The sequence below is a fragment of the Calliphora vicina genome, chromosome 5 (genome assembly GCF_958450345.1).
Source record: "Calliphora vicina chromosome 5, idCalVici1.1, whole genome shotgun sequence".
Taxonomy (NCBI): domain Eukaryota; kingdom Metazoa; phylum Arthropoda; class Insecta; order Diptera; family Calliphoridae; genus Calliphora; species Calliphora vicina.
In genome coordinates, this window is record NC_088784.1 from 76,747,391 (window position 1) to 76,767,125 (window position 19,735).

General features: G+C 30.2%; 1 protein-coding gene across 1 annotated transcript; it reads left to right on the plus strand.

The window, feature by feature from the left end:
• The first annotated feature begins 4,604 nt into the window (after nucleotides 1-4,604).
• Nucleotides 4,605-14,107, plus strand: LOC135961670 (probable peroxisomal acyl-coenzyme A oxidase 1). The gene is made up of 7 exons (XM_065513208.1): nucleotides 4,605-4,800; nucleotides 11,535-11,691; nucleotides 11,757-12,049; nucleotides 12,119-12,524; nucleotides 12,580-13,086; nucleotides 13,146-13,410; nucleotides 13,647-14,107. Exons 1-7 carry the CDS (start codon nucleotides 4,665-4,667, stop codon nucleotides 13,929-13,931), a joined length of 2,049 nt encoding a protein of 682 aa, XP_065369280.1. The 5' UTR covers nucleotides 4,605-4,664; the 3' UTR covers nucleotides 13,932-14,107.
• The last annotated feature ends 5,628 nt before the right edge of the window (nucleotides 14,108-19,735 follow it).

The following is a 19,735-nucleotide window of genomic DNA, read 5'->3' on the forward strand; positions in this document are numbered from 1 at the left end:
CGAAAACTTTCGTTCGAATGAGTTTACATTTGTAGAAAACAAAGCATCAATTCAAAAGTATATATATTTTGGAGCCTATAGATAGCGGGGACATTTAGAGATGTCTGTCTGTCCGCGTGTTGTTTAAAATAGATTTTCAGAAGCCTTCATATCTACCTAACAATATTTCAGATAATTTTTAGTATTGAAAATCAGTAATATCGGCCCATAAATGGTCTAGTAACGTTTTCGTTTTAAAAGCGAACTTACATATTTTCATCGAATCGAATTTTATTATCGAGTAAAATTCGTTTTACTATCGAGTGAACAAACCTGTTTCAATATTGTGATTTTCAGAACATCAATTTGGTTTTGAAAATCTCTTCTTTTTGAAATCAGTCGAATCTGAACTATTATTCTGAGACGATTCCTTGTCTCAATCGATCCATAAGCGTTTGAGTTAAATGTTTTTATATCGTATTTAATAAAAATTAATACAAATTTTACCTCTAATAAAGTATATAAATATTTGTGAGTGTAAGTAATAAAAATTACCAATTCGCGATAAATTTCACTTTCAATCTGAAAATTAAATTCGTCGACATCAATTTGTGCAATGAGATCGGTAAACTGGCAGAAAGCGACGGGAAATTGAATACTGCCGGTCGAAATGTCAACGTGTTTCCACAAAACGGACGACTTCAAACATGCATTAAGTTCATCGGATGTCGTTGACCGTGGAATCACTGATAATGTTTGCCAAATATCACCTGCCAACAGAATCAGTTTGCTCTGCTGCATAATGTTGACCATCGCACTGTTCTTGGACATGTTGCACTATTTTCATTGTTCCGTAAAAAACGTTTATGGACTATTACAAACATTTAAAAAAAATTATAGAAATCGGTTCAGGCGTTCATCGATTTTAAATATATCAAAAAGTAGGCGTGGTCATTTTGTTTTTTCTAAAAACTTAAATTGAATTACGACGAACATTAAAAAATTTCTTTACGTAAAAACTTATGACGAACATTTAACAAAAAAAAAAAATTAGGTAAATCATTGCAGCCGCCCCAAGTGATGCGAATACCTACGAACGAAATTTGATTTTTATTTACATATGGTTAATTTCATATCATCGTACGTGGCAATAAGAGTATCTGAAAAATAATTTGGTCTTTATGTTCCATTCAGAGGGTACTATATTTTAAAATAATAAAAAGTTCTTTCGAAATATTGTTGTCCAAAATATTGAGCGAAATAAGGGTATATCGTACGTGACATAAAACGGAACTCATTTTGAGGTACATGTAGAAATATGTTTTCTTTTAATTTCTTACGCTAAACGAAATATTTTTCCTTTACAATCCGTCATATATAAATAAAAACAATCTTTGGATGATTTTATAATAAATAAAATTTAATATCGTACGTGACATACCGTACGAGACAGATTTTTCTCTTATAATAAAACAATATATATTCTGTAAATATATGTATACAAAAACTAAAAAAAATTAATAGAAAATATACATTCGGTTTCAATAAACAATTTGGCAATAACAAAAAAAAACAATCTAATTAGGAGCCTAGTTTTCGCCGTAATTTTAGCCTAAAACACCTAAAACATTAAAAATTTAAATATAATCAGTTTAAACTATTACTTTTGTCTTTAAAATGTTGTAATATGATCTAAATACTTTCACATAGTAACATTTTATTATTTTCTTCTATTCGAATCATATTGAAAAAAAGTTTCAAGGGTTTTTGTTTTTTCAGTCATATATAGATTACAAACATTTAAACAAAATTAGACAAATCGGTTCAGACATTCATCGATTTTAGATATATCAAAGAAGTCAATTTATTTTTCCTAAAAACATAAATTGGATTACTCCGTACATAAACAAGTAAACTTTACCAAATTATACTTTAAACAAAAACTTTTAAATATTTAAAATTTTTTTTTTTTTGGAACAAGAATTTATGACAATAAAATTTTTTGATGAAAAAAAATTCGGGTAAAAAATATTTTCCCGATACATCGTTGCAATGGACTTTGAAATATCTTTCATTAGACAATATGGATGTCTATATTAATGACTTAGTAATCCAGATATAGATAAAAAAATAGGCGAAAAATCGAGGTTGTCCCGGTTTTTCCTTATATCTCACCATTTGTGGGCCGATTTTGTCGATTTTAAAAAGCAATCGAACCGGGTCTATAGCGGATAAATACATATTGATTATATTGTATAAATCATGTACATATGTAAGATATATTATTATATTAAGGGTTACGGAAAGTTGATTTCAACATACAGATGGACATGATAAAGCCATGTCCTTCTTCGCTATCTATAACGATCTAGAATATATATACTTTGTGGGGTCGCAAATGAAAAATGTAGAAATTACAAACGGATTGACAAACTTATATATACCCTTCTCACGAAGCTGAAGGGTAACAAAAATTAGACAAATCGGTCCAGCTGTTCTCCGATTTTATATAAATTAAAAAAGTGGTCGTGGTCAATTTTTCTTTTCATAAGAACCGAAATTGGGTTATGACGAACATTTAAACAAAAAAGGATCTGCCAAATGGATGCAGTCGTTCTCAAGTGATGCGAATGTATACCCTAAATCTTAAAAAATATATTTTTTTAAAATACTATTGTAAAAATATGATTAAATAGTTATTTTGTAGCATCGTGTTATAATTCCAGTCCAAGGTATTTATAGGAAATTCAGGTTTTTAAATTTAAAAACTCTTTGTAGAAAAACGAATTTTCTTATCAGCAAAATTCGAATTATTGCAATTTTTAAGAGAACACAAAGGCAAAAATTATATATTAGAAGAGGTAATTTTTATATATAATTGTTTGGGTATGAGCGATACAAATTTTATTGCGTACTATATCTTGACTATCCATGTTCTTTACTCTCTCATATAAACAGTTTATTGTGTGGCAAAACATTAAAACAACTTAAGTGGAAAATCAATGTTTTTAAATAAAAAACTGTTTCATTTGTAACACAAAAATATAAGGGAAATTATAAAGACATTATAACTTCTGGATAATTACACTAGTTTACAAATCAAACATTTTTGTTTGCTCATGGAATGAAACTTATATTTTCGAGAAGAGCTAGGGACGCTAATTGACCATTTTTTGTTTCCCTTCTATACGTCCAAATTTTGAGATATATGGGTTTTTATTTTTCCCCTGACCTGAGTACTACTAATGCATACTGTAGTGTACCGAATTGTGGTAATTAGGTATTCACATCGTTTTTGGGTACATAACACTCTGGCGAAGCTACTAGATACTTTCAGAGTTGTATTCTTTTGACAAATTCCAAAAAAAATTAACGGGAAAAAAATAAATACTGTTTAAAAGTACATCTTTCCTGTAGATAAACGTTAATAAATCGCTATTAAATACAAAACTCTAAAGTAAAACCTATTTTAAAATGTCTTCTGGAAAGTGTAAAATAAACCCAGACCATTTTTGTTTTATTTGCGGAAAAATTATTCAGTCAAATCAAGGTTTTCCTATAACACAAACACTGCAAAATGCTTATTTACATTAAAAAATTTCGTAAAAGCTTTAGATAAGACAAAACCAGCATTTCAATATTTATGCAGCGTGTTCCCAAGTCTTTCCGAGGCTAAACTAAAAGAAGGCATATTTGTGGGTCGTCAAATAAGAAACATTTTGGTTGATACCAAATTTGAGTGTCTATTAACCGACGTTGAAAATGCAGCATGGAATTCTTTTAAACTTGTTGTTCAAGAATTTTTGGGGAATAAGAAAAGTCAAAATTACAGAGATAATGTTGTGAATTTATTACATAATTTTGAACTGATGGGTGTAAATATATCCCTCAAAATTCACTTTTTACATTCTCATGTGGATTTTTTCCCGGAAAACCTCGGACACATGAGTGACGAACATGGAGAGCGTTTCCATCAAGATTTGAAGATTTTCGAGAGGAATTATCAAGGTTTTTGGGATCAGAATATGCTAGGAGACTACTGTTGCAGTGTCGTGAGGGAGACAAATGAAAATAATTATAAAAATAGAACTAAAACACTTCACTTTTAATTTTTTTGTACTAATTTAATGTAAATTTTTATATGTTTCGTTTTTAAGAAATATCTCAAAAGTTTGACGTCCAGGATTTTTTTAAATATTTTTTCTGAAGTTAGAATACCTAATTACACAAATCCCCATATGTTTCAATTCATGAGCAAAAACCTTGTAAACTAGTGTTATTTAAGATTGAAAAATTTACAGCCCTTTAGTATTATGTAAATTGACTTAAGTGGACATAAGTTGTTATGCGAAATGGCCACAGATTTAATTAATGCATATATAATACAAATGCGATCTTGTTTGTATGTTTGTTTTTGCAATACTACGATCGAGTAGTAGTATTCAGAAAGCTTTTATTGTTTTGCAATAGTAAACAACAATTAAAGAGAGTTTTAAATAAATTGTTTATTTTTTATAAACATCGATTAGTTGTAAATGAGACGTCGTCTCGACAAGTATATTTTTTTGTTTTCCCATTGTGCGTGTGGATCTGTATAAAATTAATAGCAATATATAATATTTATTGAAATTTCTTAGGATTTAATAAAAAAAAGAAAGAAAATAAAACAATTATATTAAATAAAAATGCATAAAATCACTATACCGAAAACAATTAATCCCGACATAGATATAGAACGTAAAAATGCCAGTTTTAATACGGAAGAATTTGCGGCTTGGTTTTATGGCAACAAGAGGACTTTAGAAATGAAGAGATTAATTGGTAAGTGATGCACAAAATTCACTTAATTAAAAAGAGATTTTGCTGCATAATTGTATTTCAGACAAATGTTCAAAAACCTTTGTATTTGTATTATTCACAAAGAAGACATACATATCTACTTAGTAATCCCAATGTTAAAGCATTTTTTTAGTTCTGAATATTTCAAGTTCACTGAACTTAACTTTGATCTTTGCTCATAAAAACGCGCAATAGTGAGAGTGAACTTTAATGAATGGAATCAAGAAGTTTTAGTGGGCAAGTAAGGGAATTTGTTAGCTTAAAATAAGTATGTATTTTCATGATAGCTTTTTGTAGACATTAATAAAATGTATTCACTTTTTACAATTTATAAAAATAGTTTTTTTTTTGTTTGGAATTTCTGCAAAAAATAAACAATAAGCATAAGATCAGAGTGCAATTGCGAAATATTTCATTGAATAAAATGGAATAATATTCTGTTTTGTACAAATACCTCCATAAATATAACATGACAATTTATTATCACACAGAGAAAACAGATTCGTGATAGCAACCGAATTTGTTGCCAATCGAATGATTCGGTTGCACATATAGAATTTTTCGATTCTATCAACAGAAAATCAGTTGATAAAGAAGAATTTCGGTTGAAGCAACCAAACTTTTGTTACCCCTTCTAAAATATTGTAGCCACAATTGTAAAATTCGGTTACTAAGGTAGAATCATTCGATTGGCAACAAATTTGGTTGCTATCATGAATCTGTTTTCTCTGTGCAATAATATAAGGCCTGTTTCACGATGTCGAAAGAAAAATGAGTCCAACAAATTTGTATGAAAACTATTCGAGAGAATTTAAAAAAAACTGAGTGATTTTCATACAAATATGATCGACTCATTTTTATTTCGACATCGTGAAACAGGCCATATTATTTCCAAAATACAATTTTTTTAGACCTTCATTAGGTAATTCAGAGCACTTGAATAAGAGTGCAATAGAAATTATTATAATCGATAAAGTTTTCCTCAATTTTACTAAAATATTTTCACATCCAAATAAAAACATACCTTCACCTGAATCGCACAAGTCCAACGACTTATCCTCCCTATGAAATTTGTATTTATTGCTGACAAATGAGCAATTTGTCAAATCAAATTGATTTGATCTCTTAACCATTTCCATTAAAGTATTTATTATAAATTAGTTCCTTATTAAATTATTCAATGTTTATACAATTCAAATGCATTCAAAATTAACTTACTAAAATGTATTGAATCATTCAATTTGACTTCAATTCAAATCTAATAAAAATTAACTTTATTTATTAGAAAAACACAAGTTGCAAAAAAATATTTCAATTCAATTTTGAATAAGTTGAATAAATTTAATTCCATTCAATAATGAATAAAACCTTTGAAGCTTTTATTAATAATGGTTTTATGGAATGAATTATTATACCATTCACCTTCGTGAGAAGGGTATATATAAGTTTGTCATTCCGTTTGTAATTCCCACAATCGGCTTAATCGACTCCGCTATCTATAAGGATCCAGAATATATGTATATACTTTATACCAATTAGGAATAAAATTTATTTTCCCGATCTTACCCCTTTTTGGTACTTTTTTGTCCACATTGACATGACGCAAATTTTATTGTAATACATTTTAGTATCATAGTGGGATCTCATAATAAGAAATTCCTTAGTCTAGTCAATTTATACAATAGAAAAACAATTTAGTGGCTTTAAAAGATACGTGGGATGTCAAAAAAAGTACCAAAGATTCGAATCTCAAAATAGTACCAAAATCCTATCTGCGCATATTTTAAGTATATAAATACATATGTATGTATTGAATTTTATATTCAAATTTCGAATTTAATATTCAAAATTCCAAAAAATCCCTTCTTAGTGGATCTACATAGGGAGAGGGGAACCTATAGTCCAAATACTTTATGACGTTTGGGCTGGTTGATCTTAAATTAGTCAGACAGTAACGTTACTGTTTAATATACATAAGTAGAACAACTTACCTAGAACAACTCAATGACAGAAGGTCGAATATTTAATTTTTATAGTTTTTATTCTGAAAATATAATTACATAGTAATCCCTAATATAGTCTTTAGAATTTGATTACTAAATGCACTTGCAAACAATGAAATATATTTTATAACTGAAATAAGTCTTATCAGGTCTTTTTTTAGGGGGGACATTAATTAAAAATCAGTATTAAAATAGGCAAATTATCAATGTTTTAATTACCAATTGGTCTATTAATAATTTGTTGAATTTGTTGATTAATTGAATTAATACAAAACAAAATATTTATACAGTGGACATTTAATTAATTCTTATGCATTTTTCTTACGTATGCCAATTGTTTGTTTCACATTAAAAACATCAAATTTAATTTATAAGTAAGCGAGCTATGTATATTCAGCTGTGCCGAATTTTATATACCCTTCACCAAATTATACTTAAAAATAAAAATTTTAAATATTTTTAAGTAAACAAAATTTATTTGTTTTTTTAATTTTTTGGAAAACAAATTTTTTCGAATTGTTTTATTAAATTTAAAATTTTTTTTTTAAATTTAATTTTTTTTTAAATTTAAAATTTTTTTTTTAAATATTTAGCGAAAAAAAGTTTAGAAAAAAAATGTTGACCCATTGTAGGTCCAACTTACTATGGTTTATATACGTCGTTGCAAAAGTCTTTGAAATATCTATCATTAGATATACATATTGTCTATATTAATGATTTAGTAATCCAGATTGTATGTAGGTAATATCTCAGCCATTTGTGGACCGATTTTCTCGATTTTAAATAGCAACTGAGCCGGAAGAATTCTGGAGATATTGATGTAATCGTGTATGTAGTTGGTTGGGGTCTTCGGAAAGTTGATTTCAACATACAGGCAGACAGACAGACGGACATGGCTTAATCGACTCCGCTATCTATAAGGATCCAGAATATATATACTTTATAGGGTCGGAAAATTATATTATGGAAATTACAAACGGAATGTCAAACTTATACAGTGAGGCCTCGATTATTATCCGTGAAAGAAAAATAAAATATTTTTGGAACGATTAAAATGTTTTGGCATCGATTAACCGTAATTACCTATATTATCCGGCATTATACATATCGAGCCCTTTGCTCCAAATTATCGTAAGCGACATTTTTAAAATTTTTGTTTTATTGCAGAAATTAAAATTTTATGGACCGACTGATGTTTTAGCATTCTCAGAATATCAAAATTGTTAATAACATCTTTTTTGGTATTTCAAGGCTTGACAAGGAAACATACGACTTTGCTAAATCTGTGTTCACAACCACAAAAGTTGTATCATACAACTTACAACTACGTTGTGAATTGGACAAATGTTTATATTTTACAGTAAACAAATTTTATCGTAAGCGACACACAGTGGTATAGAAAAAAAGAGGGAAATAAATCTGTAACTTCTACATGGTTAGATTGGTTTGAATGAAATTTCACATGTGCAAAGAAGAAGTGCTGTCGAGTTTTTGTTTTGAACGTGGACCTCATGGGCCCACCAGGGGGGCGACCAAGGGCACTCAAAGTAGGAAACCTCGGGTATGTTAAATTTTTAAACCGATATTATCCTTGGTTTGAGTTCCGATTTCAAAAAAATTATACATGTAGAATCTTCTCATCGAGCACTACAAAAATCCTCGTCGTACCTATCAATTATCTATTATAGCTTAGGAGATATTCGAAAAACACCTATTTTTTATGTAAAATAAAATTTTAGGGCAAAAATTCTGAAATCGCTTATTCGATATCAAAATATAGTAACCGATTATAGGTGGCTCAATATGTTTATTATAACCCCGACACTGGTATGGATATTATAGCCAAAAAACTAAAAATTACCATTTTTGGAATTTTTCAACACTTTGTTGGGAATTGCGGGATAGCTGATAATAAATTTCAAAATTCGTTTTTATTTTTCCATTTTAAATAGAAAAATCTACATAACTGTGAAATTTCATTAAAAACTATTTATAAATAAAAATTTAATATCAATTCGAAAAATTTTTATCTATGCAAAAATTCAATAAAAAAACATTTTTTGTCATATTTTTCTATAAAGTATTCCATGAATTTTTAATTGTCAAAAGTTATCAATATTTTTGAAAAATAGACAAATAGCTTGAACGAAATTATATTATATCGCATCATAACATTTTAAATTCTATGTATAAATTTCAAAATAATCGAAAAAACCTTCTCCTGTAAAATTTGTGTTTTGTCGCTTACGATAATTTGGCGCTAAGGGCTCGATATTTACACGTGTTTAATTTTGAGAAGTGCGGATTGTTAGTGTTAGAAATCGAACAACTTTAAAGACTGCTGATGAACCAAAAGTAGATTTTGTATTTTATGAATGGTTCCGGAAGGAACGATTTAAAGGAACTCCATTTTCTGGATTAACAGTGAATGAAATCCTAAAATATTCCACTCAAAAATAAACAAAAAAGCGACATAGTATTCACAAACTATATGTATTATAAAACTACTCAAAATTGTTACTCCCGACCCGGGGTTTCGGGATTTTCGGGAAATCTAAAATCCCGAAAATTATAAGAAAGAAACGTACATACATAATTATGGTCCTAATTTTGTAAATCACTTCACAAAGCGATATTTATATGGAAAGCAAAAACAAAATTTCAAAAATTTTAAAAATTTGTTTTTGTTTTATATACAAATTCTTAAAAGAACAAACGCACCAAAATTCAAACGTTGATTTGCCTTTCATAATTTGAAAATTTTGTATATAAAACAAAAACAAATTTTTAAAATTTTTGAAATTTTGTTTTTGCTTTCCATATAAATATCACTTTGGTGACGTGATTTACAAAATTAGGGCCTAAAAATCATATTATTGCATCTATGGTTTCGTCTGTCATTCTGGAACGAATGACAGACGAAACATATGCTGCTGCCGAAAAACATCTTTCATATTGGCAAAACCGTTTGCAAATGCTTATAACAAATCTGCAAGTATTTTCCTCTTGTTCCTTCAGAAATAAAGTGATCTATTTCTTTTGCAAGTTGCAAATCTACATTATAACTTGGTTTCGTTATTGCTATTTGGTTTTTTTACATTTATTAATAATATCTTTTAGCCTTTGAGCAATCGAAATATTTTCATTTTGGTCGAGCTCCTCATCTGAGATAAAATCAATTTCGTTGAAGAGGATTTAAGTTGAGTTTTGTTAGATAACTTACAAAAAAGGGTGTAGAATTGATTTTCTAGAGCCCCACTCTAGGAAAACCAAAAATATCGTTTTCCTTTATTAACTATGTTGTAGCAGGAGTTGAGCTTAACAACTTTGCTGAACAGCACTTTGCGATATTCGGGCATGTAGAATGTCAAAATGCATAAAAAAGGCACACAAAAATGACAATTTCCCCTATTTATTAATGAAAAACAGGATTTGGAAAATCCCGGGATTTAAAATTAAAAAATTTTCGGGAACGGGATTCCCCGTTTGGCATCTCTAGTTGTGAACAAAGTGCTAAGAATGTATTAGTATAAAAATCTATGCGAAAACAAAAACATCACTCGTGTGTGTGATTATTTTGAGTAATCACACACACGACCTTCGTGAGAAAGGTATATATAAGTTTGTCATTCCGTTTATAATTTTCCGACCCTATAAAGTATATATTCTGGATCCTTATAGATAGCGTAGTCGATTAAGCCATGTCCGTCCGTCTGTCTGTTGAAATCAATTTTCTGAAGACCCCAGATATATTCAGGATCCAAATCTTTAATAATTCTGTCAGAAATGCTTTCGAGAAGTTTCCTATTTAAATTCAGCAAAATCGGTCCACGAATGGTTGAGATATGAGGAAAAACCAGGACAACCTCGATTTTTGACCTACAGTGAGCCTCAAAAGTGAGTAAACACCAAAAATTATTTGAATTTTTTAAGATAATGAAAATCCTAAAATCTATCCATCAATTCAAATTTAAAAGTTTCGGTTTCTAGGAGATTGAGTTGAAAAATAGATTCGGTTAGGAAAAAAAATATTTAAGTCGGAATATAATGATTTTTATGATCTTAAAACAATCAAAAAATTCACTGTTGTATACTCACTTCTGAGGATGTGTGTATATCTGGATTCTAAGTCATTAATATAGACAATATGGATAGATATTTCAAAGACCTTTGCAACGACGTATATAAGACCATAGTAAGTTGGACCTACAATGAGTCAAAATCGAAAGAAATATTTTTTTACCCAATTTTTTTTCACCAAAAAAAAAAAAAATTACAAAAAACAAAAAAATTTTTTTAAAAATTTAAAAAAAAATTTTAAATTTAAAAAATTTAAAAAAAAAACAATTGGAAAAATTTTTTTTTACAAAAAATGAAAAAAACTACTTTGAAAAAAATAAATTTTGTTTACCTAAAAATATTTAAAATTTGTAATTTGAAGTATAATTTGGTAAAGGGTAAGAAGATTCGGCACAGCCAAATATAGCTCTCATACTTGTTTTTTTTTTTTAGTTTCCGCTCTATATGTATTTCTCTAAGCTTTCAATAGTATTGCTGTGGGATATCTTATCAGTATTTTAAAGTTGACTCAAGTTTTCCCTATTTGCTTTTTTAAATTAGGAATAATTTTTCTTTATATATTAGTTGCTGATTTTTCCTTGGTCCATGTGTCTTGAGTATTAATAATAATATAATGCAAAATTAATCTTTCAGAGGAGGAGCTTTATCAAGATTTAGACGATTCATTGGATCATGAGTTTGCGTCCTATGAAGATATGGCTACCATGGCCGTAAAACACGCCGTGCATGCATCTAAAAAATTACGTGAATTACAGAATCGTCTGAATCCAGGTGGTTCCGAAATTTATCCGTAAGTTCACATTTAATTGAATATAGTATAACTTTTTCATTTTTATTTTATTATTTTCCATTTAGTTTGCTAACGAGTGGTCCGGTGGGCGGGGCATTAATGCCAGCCGGTAATCCTTTGGCGGTGCACATTGTTATGTTTACTCGTGCCTTAAAAGGTCAGGGTACTAAGGAACAATATGAAATGTTTGGTCATCGTGCGGATAATTGTGAAATTCTTGGTACTTATGCTCAAACGGAGTTGGGTCATGGTACTTATTTGCGTGGTTTGGAAACCAGGGCGGATTATGATCACCAAACGCAGGAATTTATATTGAATACACCCACCTTGACTTCATACAAATGGTGGCCGGGCGGATGTAAGTATTTCATAATTAATCTGAATTTATTTAAGAATTTCTTAAAAGTTTTCTGTTTCCTTTGTGAAGTGGGTCATGTTTGTAATTATTGCATTGTTGTGGCTCAATTATATATTGATGGCGTGAGCAAGGGCATTCAAATGTTTGTGCTGCAAGTGCGTGATGAAGACAGCCATATGCCTATGCCGGGGGTACATATTGGTGAGATTGGCAAGAAAATTGGGGTGAATGGCATTAATAATGGATTTTTGGGTTTGAAAAATGTGCGAGTTCCTCGACTGAATATGTTGATGAAAAATCAACAGGTCTTACCAGATGGCAGCTTTGTAAAGAGTTCTGATTCTAAGCTGTCCTATTTTCCCATGGTCTATGTGCGTTGCATGGTCGCTTTGGCTAATGCATTCACATTAGCCCAAGCTGCCACTATTGCTACACGTTATTCGGTGGTGAGACGTCAAAGTCCCATTGAGGAAAAGTAAGTGTGGAGTCTTCCAAATTTGTTTCTCTTTTTAAGTTGTTATATATTCTAGCGAACCGGAACCTAAAATTCTGGAACATTTGACCCAACAAATGAAAGTTTTACCCGAAATAGCTACTGCTGTTGCCTATCGCCTGGCTGCTGGCAGTTTACTAAGACTGTATGAGCAAACCTCCCAGGATATAGCTGAACAGGATTTCTCTCGTTTGCCCGAATTACATGCTTTGGCTTGTATTCTTAAAGTTTCTTGTTCGTATGATTCTGCTTACGGCATTGAACGTATGCGTCAGGGTTGTGGAGGACATGGCTACTTGACTGCCGCTAATATGGGTAATTTATTTACACTTGCCACAGCTGCCTGCACCTACGAGGGAGAAAACACGGTGCTGTACTTACAGGTCGGCAAGATTTTAATAAAATCTTGGTCGGATGTTTTGGCTGGCAAGAAACTGATGCCCACCTTGTCATATTTATCGGAAGGTGCCAATTGGCATAGTTTTCCGAAATGGCTGGGTTCATGGAGTTGTTTAGTGAAAGCTTTGCAATATGCCTGTGTTGGGTGAGTATTCAGATAATGTTTTCAATGTTCAATTTTATAATTAAATTTTCTTTACTTAGAACCACTCGCATTGCTCATAGAAACTATAATGCACGTCTTGGAGAGGGCCTAAGTCAGCCCAACGCTTTTAATAATACAGCATTGGTCATGACGAGAGCAGCAGAATTACATGGTCGTGCTTTTGTGTCCAGTAACTTTCACGAATCAGTCGTCAATGATGAAGCTAAGAATAAACGTTCACCAGAGTTTCAAAAAGTCTTGGAAAATCTCTTGGAATTATATTTACTACATACATTTTTCCGGCATTTAGGAGATATTTTAAGAGTGAGTATTTCAGAGCATGTGCTACCACCCCCTGACTATATTTGACAAATATTTATCTCATCATTTAATGACGTTTGTAGTCAGGACAAAGCTCTGACAATTTTGTCAAAAATATCATTTAATTGAGCATATTTTCTCTCGACAACCATGAAATCTATCATGACAAAAATTTATCAAGTATAGACATGGGGTTATTGTTAGATAATTAAATAACAAATAATCTGTTTTCTATTTAGTTTGTGCCACTTGGCGAAAATGAAATTGATTCGTTACAAGCTCGTTTAGAAAAAGCTTTAAAGACCCTGAGACCCGATGCTGTAGCCCTTGTAGACGGCTTCGATTTTCATGATCGTGTCTTAAGCTCTGCTTTGGGCTCCTACGATGGCCATGTTTATGAACGTTTGTTTGAGGCCGCCCTTAAGCATCCTTTGAATCAGACACCTGTTCCGAAATTTTTCGATTTACACTTAAAACCGTTTATGAGAGAAAATGCTTTGGCTGCCAAGAGCTCGAAGTTGTAATGTTGAGAAATGTGATTTTACATATTTGATTATACTCATTCTTAGAGATAATTATAAGTTATTATATTTTAGATTGTGATGATACTCATTGGTACTTATTTAAGGTATTGTTTATATAATTGTATTGTTTTTTATAATTGTAATAAATTGTGTCAAGTTTACAAAAAAAAATAAAATGTTTGTTTGATATTTGGTGTTAAATACGATTTCTCGAATGGCTATTATTTTACAATTTCGAATTTCATAATCTTCATACTCAAAAATTCGGGATTTTTTCGTTGTGATGGTCTGGTCAGATTTCAGCAGCTCAATTGCTGATTGCGTAACTCCCAAGTTCTTGTTGAGTTTTACAGCAATCTTCATGGAGTAATGCCTCCAATTCTCGGTCTTTAAACTTTTTTGGCTGGCCTGGGCGATCTTTGTTTTTGGTGTCAAAATCACCACTTCTGAACCGCACAAACCATCTTTCGCTCGTTGAAACAAATGGAACACATTCACCATAAGCTTTGGAGAGTAATCGGTGTGCTGTGGCTATCCTGGCCGATCTTTGTCTTCCATGCCATTGTTCGCACAAACCATCTCTCGAATATTAAAACTTCATTAACTTTTTCAAATTAAACAAGTAAAGCGAAACTTCCCTCATATGACTATACGTTGGTACAAATTAAAAATAAAAACCGCGTTCAAAAGAGACTCCATCTATTGAAAATGTAACTAGTCCGATTTTAATAATATTGCCCAAGCCTATAGATTGAGCTCATTTTCCGTAAAATCTGAGAATTTACAAAGTTACACGGTGCTACGATGGAAAAAAACTAGCAAAACGGCCTAGCGTGGGTTATAGGTCTTGCTGAGTACACTACAAATTATCTCTAAAAATTTCAGAAACACCCTCAAATTCAGAAGTTATTCTGAAAAAACGGTTTTCAGTAATGTTCGTCGACTTATCGACCTGTAGCTTAGTCAGTTTTTGTCCGACTTTAAATTGTTTAACGGGTTTGGAAAGAAAACTGATTACGCTTTAAAATGACGTGCATTTTTTGATACATTTTAGAGTTATAAGTATTGTTTTTGTTAAGAATATCTAAAAGAAAAACAAAATTTATCAACTTTTTTGATTTTAGTCGCTTTTCATTGCTTATTTTGATATGAAAGTTTATAAAAATTTATACCAACATATATAGAAAATTTAGTTCTTAACAAACATGGTTTTAATTATTCAAATCGGATGAAAATTCTAAAAGTTATTCTACTTTTAATTAACACCATTTTTAGTATTTTCTCCCCCAGCGCATATAAATAAAAATAAACAAAAAAATATTTGTAAAATTTTGAATTTACAAGGTAAATTTTTTCGAACTTTTTTAAAAAAAAGTTTAATATCTTTTGCAAATATAAACCGATTTTAACAAGTAATATTTCATTTTTTCCCGTATAAAGATGTCTTTAAAACACTGTGCAAAAAAGAATAGGTTTTCATAGAAAAAAATTAAATTAACTATTGTTGAATATGAAAAATTACGAAAAAAATAAAAAATAAAGAGAAACTTTTTATAAAAACTTACGCAATTTTTGATATACATTTTGTGCATACATTTTATGAAAGCTTAATTCTTTGTCTATCCATAAGTGTTTAAAATTTTGAAATAGGTCTAAAAATGTGCGAGTTAGAGATACTAAAAACAGTTTTTTCAAAATATCTCAAAATTTTAAGGGTGTTTCAAAATTTTTGAAAACGATTTTAGTATGTCCTCAAGTTCTGACAAAAAGTCTCATTTTGTAGCAGAGTGTTATTAGCGATTTAAGATATTTGAGTTTTTTATACTATTTCACCAAATAATACTTTAATTAATTTTTTTTTCCATTTTTATACCCTTCACCTTCGTGAGAAGGGTATATATAAGTTTGTCATTCCGTTTGTAATTTCTACATTTTTCATTTCCGACCCTATAAAGTATATATATTCTGGATCCTTATAGATAGAGGAGTCGATTAAGCCATGTCCGTCTGTCTGTCTGTCTGTTGAAATCAATTTTCTGAAGACCCCAGATATCTTCGGGATCCAAATCTTCAATAATTCTGTCAGACATGCTTTCGAGAATTTTGCTATTTAAAATCAGCAAAATCGGTCCACAAATGGCTGAGATATGAGGAAAAAACCAAGACAACCTCGATTTTTGACTTATATCTGGTATACTAAGACATTAATATAGACAATATGGATATCTAATGATAGATATTTCAAAGACATCTGCAACGACGTATATAAGACCATAGTAAGTAGGACCTACAACGGGTCAAAATCGGAAAAAAAATTTTAACCCGAATTTTTTTTCACAAAAAAAAATTTAAAAAACAAAAAAAAAATTTAATAAAAAAAAATAAAATAACAATCGAAAATTTTTTTTTTCCAAAAAATGAAAAAAACAACTGGAAAAAAATTTAATTTTGTTTACCTAAAAATATTTAAAATTTTGAAGTATAATTTGGTGAAGGGTATATAAGATTCGGCACAGCCAAATATAGCAAGCACTCTTTTAAATTTAAAATAAATAATTTTGTTTTGGAATTCATTAGTGAAAAAAAAGATGACAAAAATATTGTTTTTGGTGAAAAAAATGCGAGTTAAAAATATTTTTCCCATTATTTGGGGGCTACGGAAAGTTATTTTCAATATACAGACGGACATGGATATATCGACCCCGCTATTTATAACGATCCAGAATATACCTATTGTGGGGTTGCCACTAATAGTGAAGGGTATAAGCGTTGAATGGAGGAATGGCAATAGGAAAAAAATATGCTTGCTTGTGCTATTTATCTCTTATAATTTCCGAATTATAGGCATTTGAAAATTGTAATTTAAAAATTTTGCCATACTTTGGGCCGCTTTTTTAAAAATATAGGGCATACTTTTAGACCGAATAGACTCTAATTTCTTTTGTTAGTTAGACAACTAAATTACCACCATATAAGAAAATATGGATCCAAAAATAAACGATTTAAAAATTCAAAAAATAGTAGATTTTTTATTAAAGAAACTTTCTCTAAGAACAATTTCTTTGTAAGACCAAAAATTAACTTATCTAAAGTTCGGAATAAATGTGGATCAAATTGATCCTAATGCTTGTAATCCTATTAAAATGTTGATACAAATTTTAGTTTTAGAAACTCAATAAATCAGCCCAATTATGAAAAAAAATTCGCCGGGAGTTTTTCTCTTTTCGTTTTTATACCCTTCAGCTTCGTGAGAAGGGTATATATAAGTTTGTCATTCCGTTTGTAATTTCTACATTTTTCATTTCCGACCCTATAAAGTATATATATTCTGGATCCTTATAGATAGCGGAGTCGATTAAGCCATGTCCGTCTGTCTGTCTGTCTGTCTGTCCGTCTGTCTGTCTGTCTGTCTGTTGAAATCAGTTTTCTGAAGACCCCAGATATCTTCGGGATCCAAATCTTCAATAATTCTGTCAGACATGCTTTCGAGAATTTTGCTATTTAAAATCAGCAAAATCGGTCCACAAATGGCTGAGATATGAGGAAAAAACCAAGACAACCTCGATTTTTGACCTATTTTTTACCTATATCTGGATTACTAAGACATTAATATAGACAATATGGATATCTAATGATAGATATTTCAAAGACATTTGCAACGACGTATATAAGACCATAGAAAGTTGGACCTACAATGGGTCAAAATCGGGAAAAAAATTTTGAACCAGATTTTTTTTTTTTTTAAAAAAAAAATTTTAAAATTTAAAAAAAAAAAATTTTTAAATTTAAAAAAAAAAAAAAAATTTAAATTTAAAAAAAAAAAATTTTAAATTTAAAAAAAAAAATTTAAATAACAAACAAAAAAAAATTTTTTTTTTTTCAAAAAATTTAAAAAACAACTGTAAAAAAAATTAAATTTTGTTTACCTAAAAATATTTAAAATTTTGAAGTATAATTTGGTGAAGGGTATTTAAGATTCGGCACAGCCGAATATAGCACTATTACTTGTTTTAATATAGAAATTGAATAGGATCAAGTTAGAACGGTATATTCGGCTTTGCCGAATCTTAAATACCCTACACCTGCATACATATTTTTTAGGTTGATATATATGGGAGCTATAACCAATTATAGGCCGATCATCAATTAGGTATAGCGAGTTTGGGTATAGCGATATTTATGCTAATTTAAGTGATTTTCGGAAGTGAACTTTATATGGGGGCCGATCCACAAAAAATTTAGTGTTGTGATTTCTTTTAGCACGAAACTTATTTTTGCTGAATTTTGTATGGATACTGCAATTCTGAAGGCATTTATAGATCATAGAACCATATTTCGGGAAGAAATTTGTATGGGGGCTAGGAGAAATCATGAACCGATTCTTACAATTTTCACCAGAGTTAGTCCTTTTATTATAAAAATAACGTGTGTAAAGTTTTATGGTATTATCTGCAATATATTTACACAAATAACCAAAAATATGTGAAAATTGTCAATTTTGTTTTAGGTTGTATCACATTTTGGTTCATTGCTATGGTTCTACTGAACCGATTTTGCTGATTTTCAATACCAAACTGCTTAGGATAATAATAAACATATTTTTTGCAAGTCTACCAATTTTGTTTACGTATTTGGGACGTGAGCGTGTTTTACACAGACGGACAGACAGACGGACATGGCTCAATCGACTTAGAATTTCATAAGGATCAAGATGGGTCTCAGATGAATATTTCTCAATGTTACACACGGAATGACAAACTTATATATACCCTAATTCACCACTTGTGGTGGTGGAGGGTATAAAAATGAGAAAAGGGAAAAAATTCCCTGGGATAATTGGGCTGTGTAATAAAATCTTTATTTATTAACAAAACTCAATGAAATTTTCAACGTTTGTCATTCTAAACAACAAAGTGTAAAAAAAACCTGTCAAAAGGTCAAAGGGATACCCCGAAATTCCTAAAAATTGGAGCGAAAATCGAAAAAATTGTATTTTTTACAATTTTGCCCATAGGGTCCATATTTCCTTGGGGGCTGGGAAAATACTTTGGGGATAAATAGAACATGTGGCCCAAAGTTGAAATTTTGATAGAAAATAGGTAAAATTCCGAAAAGCGTAGGGGCGACATATTAGAAAAATAGGACATGTTTTGTATACCAAAATCTTCTCAGTAAAGATAACTCAAAGAAAGTTTTTTTTGTAATAAAAAAAGAGTTAAGTCATCTTTTCGCCCAAAAAGCACCTATTTTTTGAATTTTTAAATTCAAAATCGTTTTGAATTTTTGGATCCATAATCGATATTGCTCTGAAATCTTTTATAATTTAGTTGTCTAACTAACAAAATAAATTCGATTCCATTCGGTCTAAAATTACGACCTATATTTTAAAAAAGCGGACCAAAAAATAGCAAAGCGGATAAGTCCCATAAACGGACACTTTTTTCAGTCCCAAAAAAATTATTTGGAACTATTTTCTACTCTCAATAGCGGACACCTCTCAAAACCGGACAAATTTGTCAGTCCCTTAGGTGTCCGCATTCCAAAAATATAAAAATCTTTGAAACAAAAAAATGGCACTTGTGTAATGGGTCGATTTAATACCATTTAGGAAACTGACAACGCAACTGAAGTTCGGTTGCCATCCATAATCCACCCATAAAAATTTTACATGTTGAATGTACTCTGTTTTGAGCCCCCATAGCGCCGCTCTTGGAGCATACCGATCGGAATAGAAAATTTGAAATTCCAGATTTATTTCCAAAATAAAAACTTTCTAAAACACAGTGGAACGGTTGGAAGAAGCA

Bases quoted from the DNA above. Each gene is read 5' to 3' on its own strand.
- LOC135961670 (XM_065513208.1), top strand. From the start codon at position 4,665: ATGCATAAAATCACTATACCGAAAACAATTAATCCCGACATAGATATA. The intron at 4,801-11,534 runs GTAAGTGATGCA...TTAATCTTTCAG, and splicing joins AGAAATGAAGAGATTAATTG to AGGAGGAGCTTTATCAAGAT. The intron at 12,525-12,579 runs GTAAGTGTGGAG...TATATATTCTAG, and splicing joins CAAAGTCCCATTGAGGAAAA to CGAACCGGAACCTAAAATTC.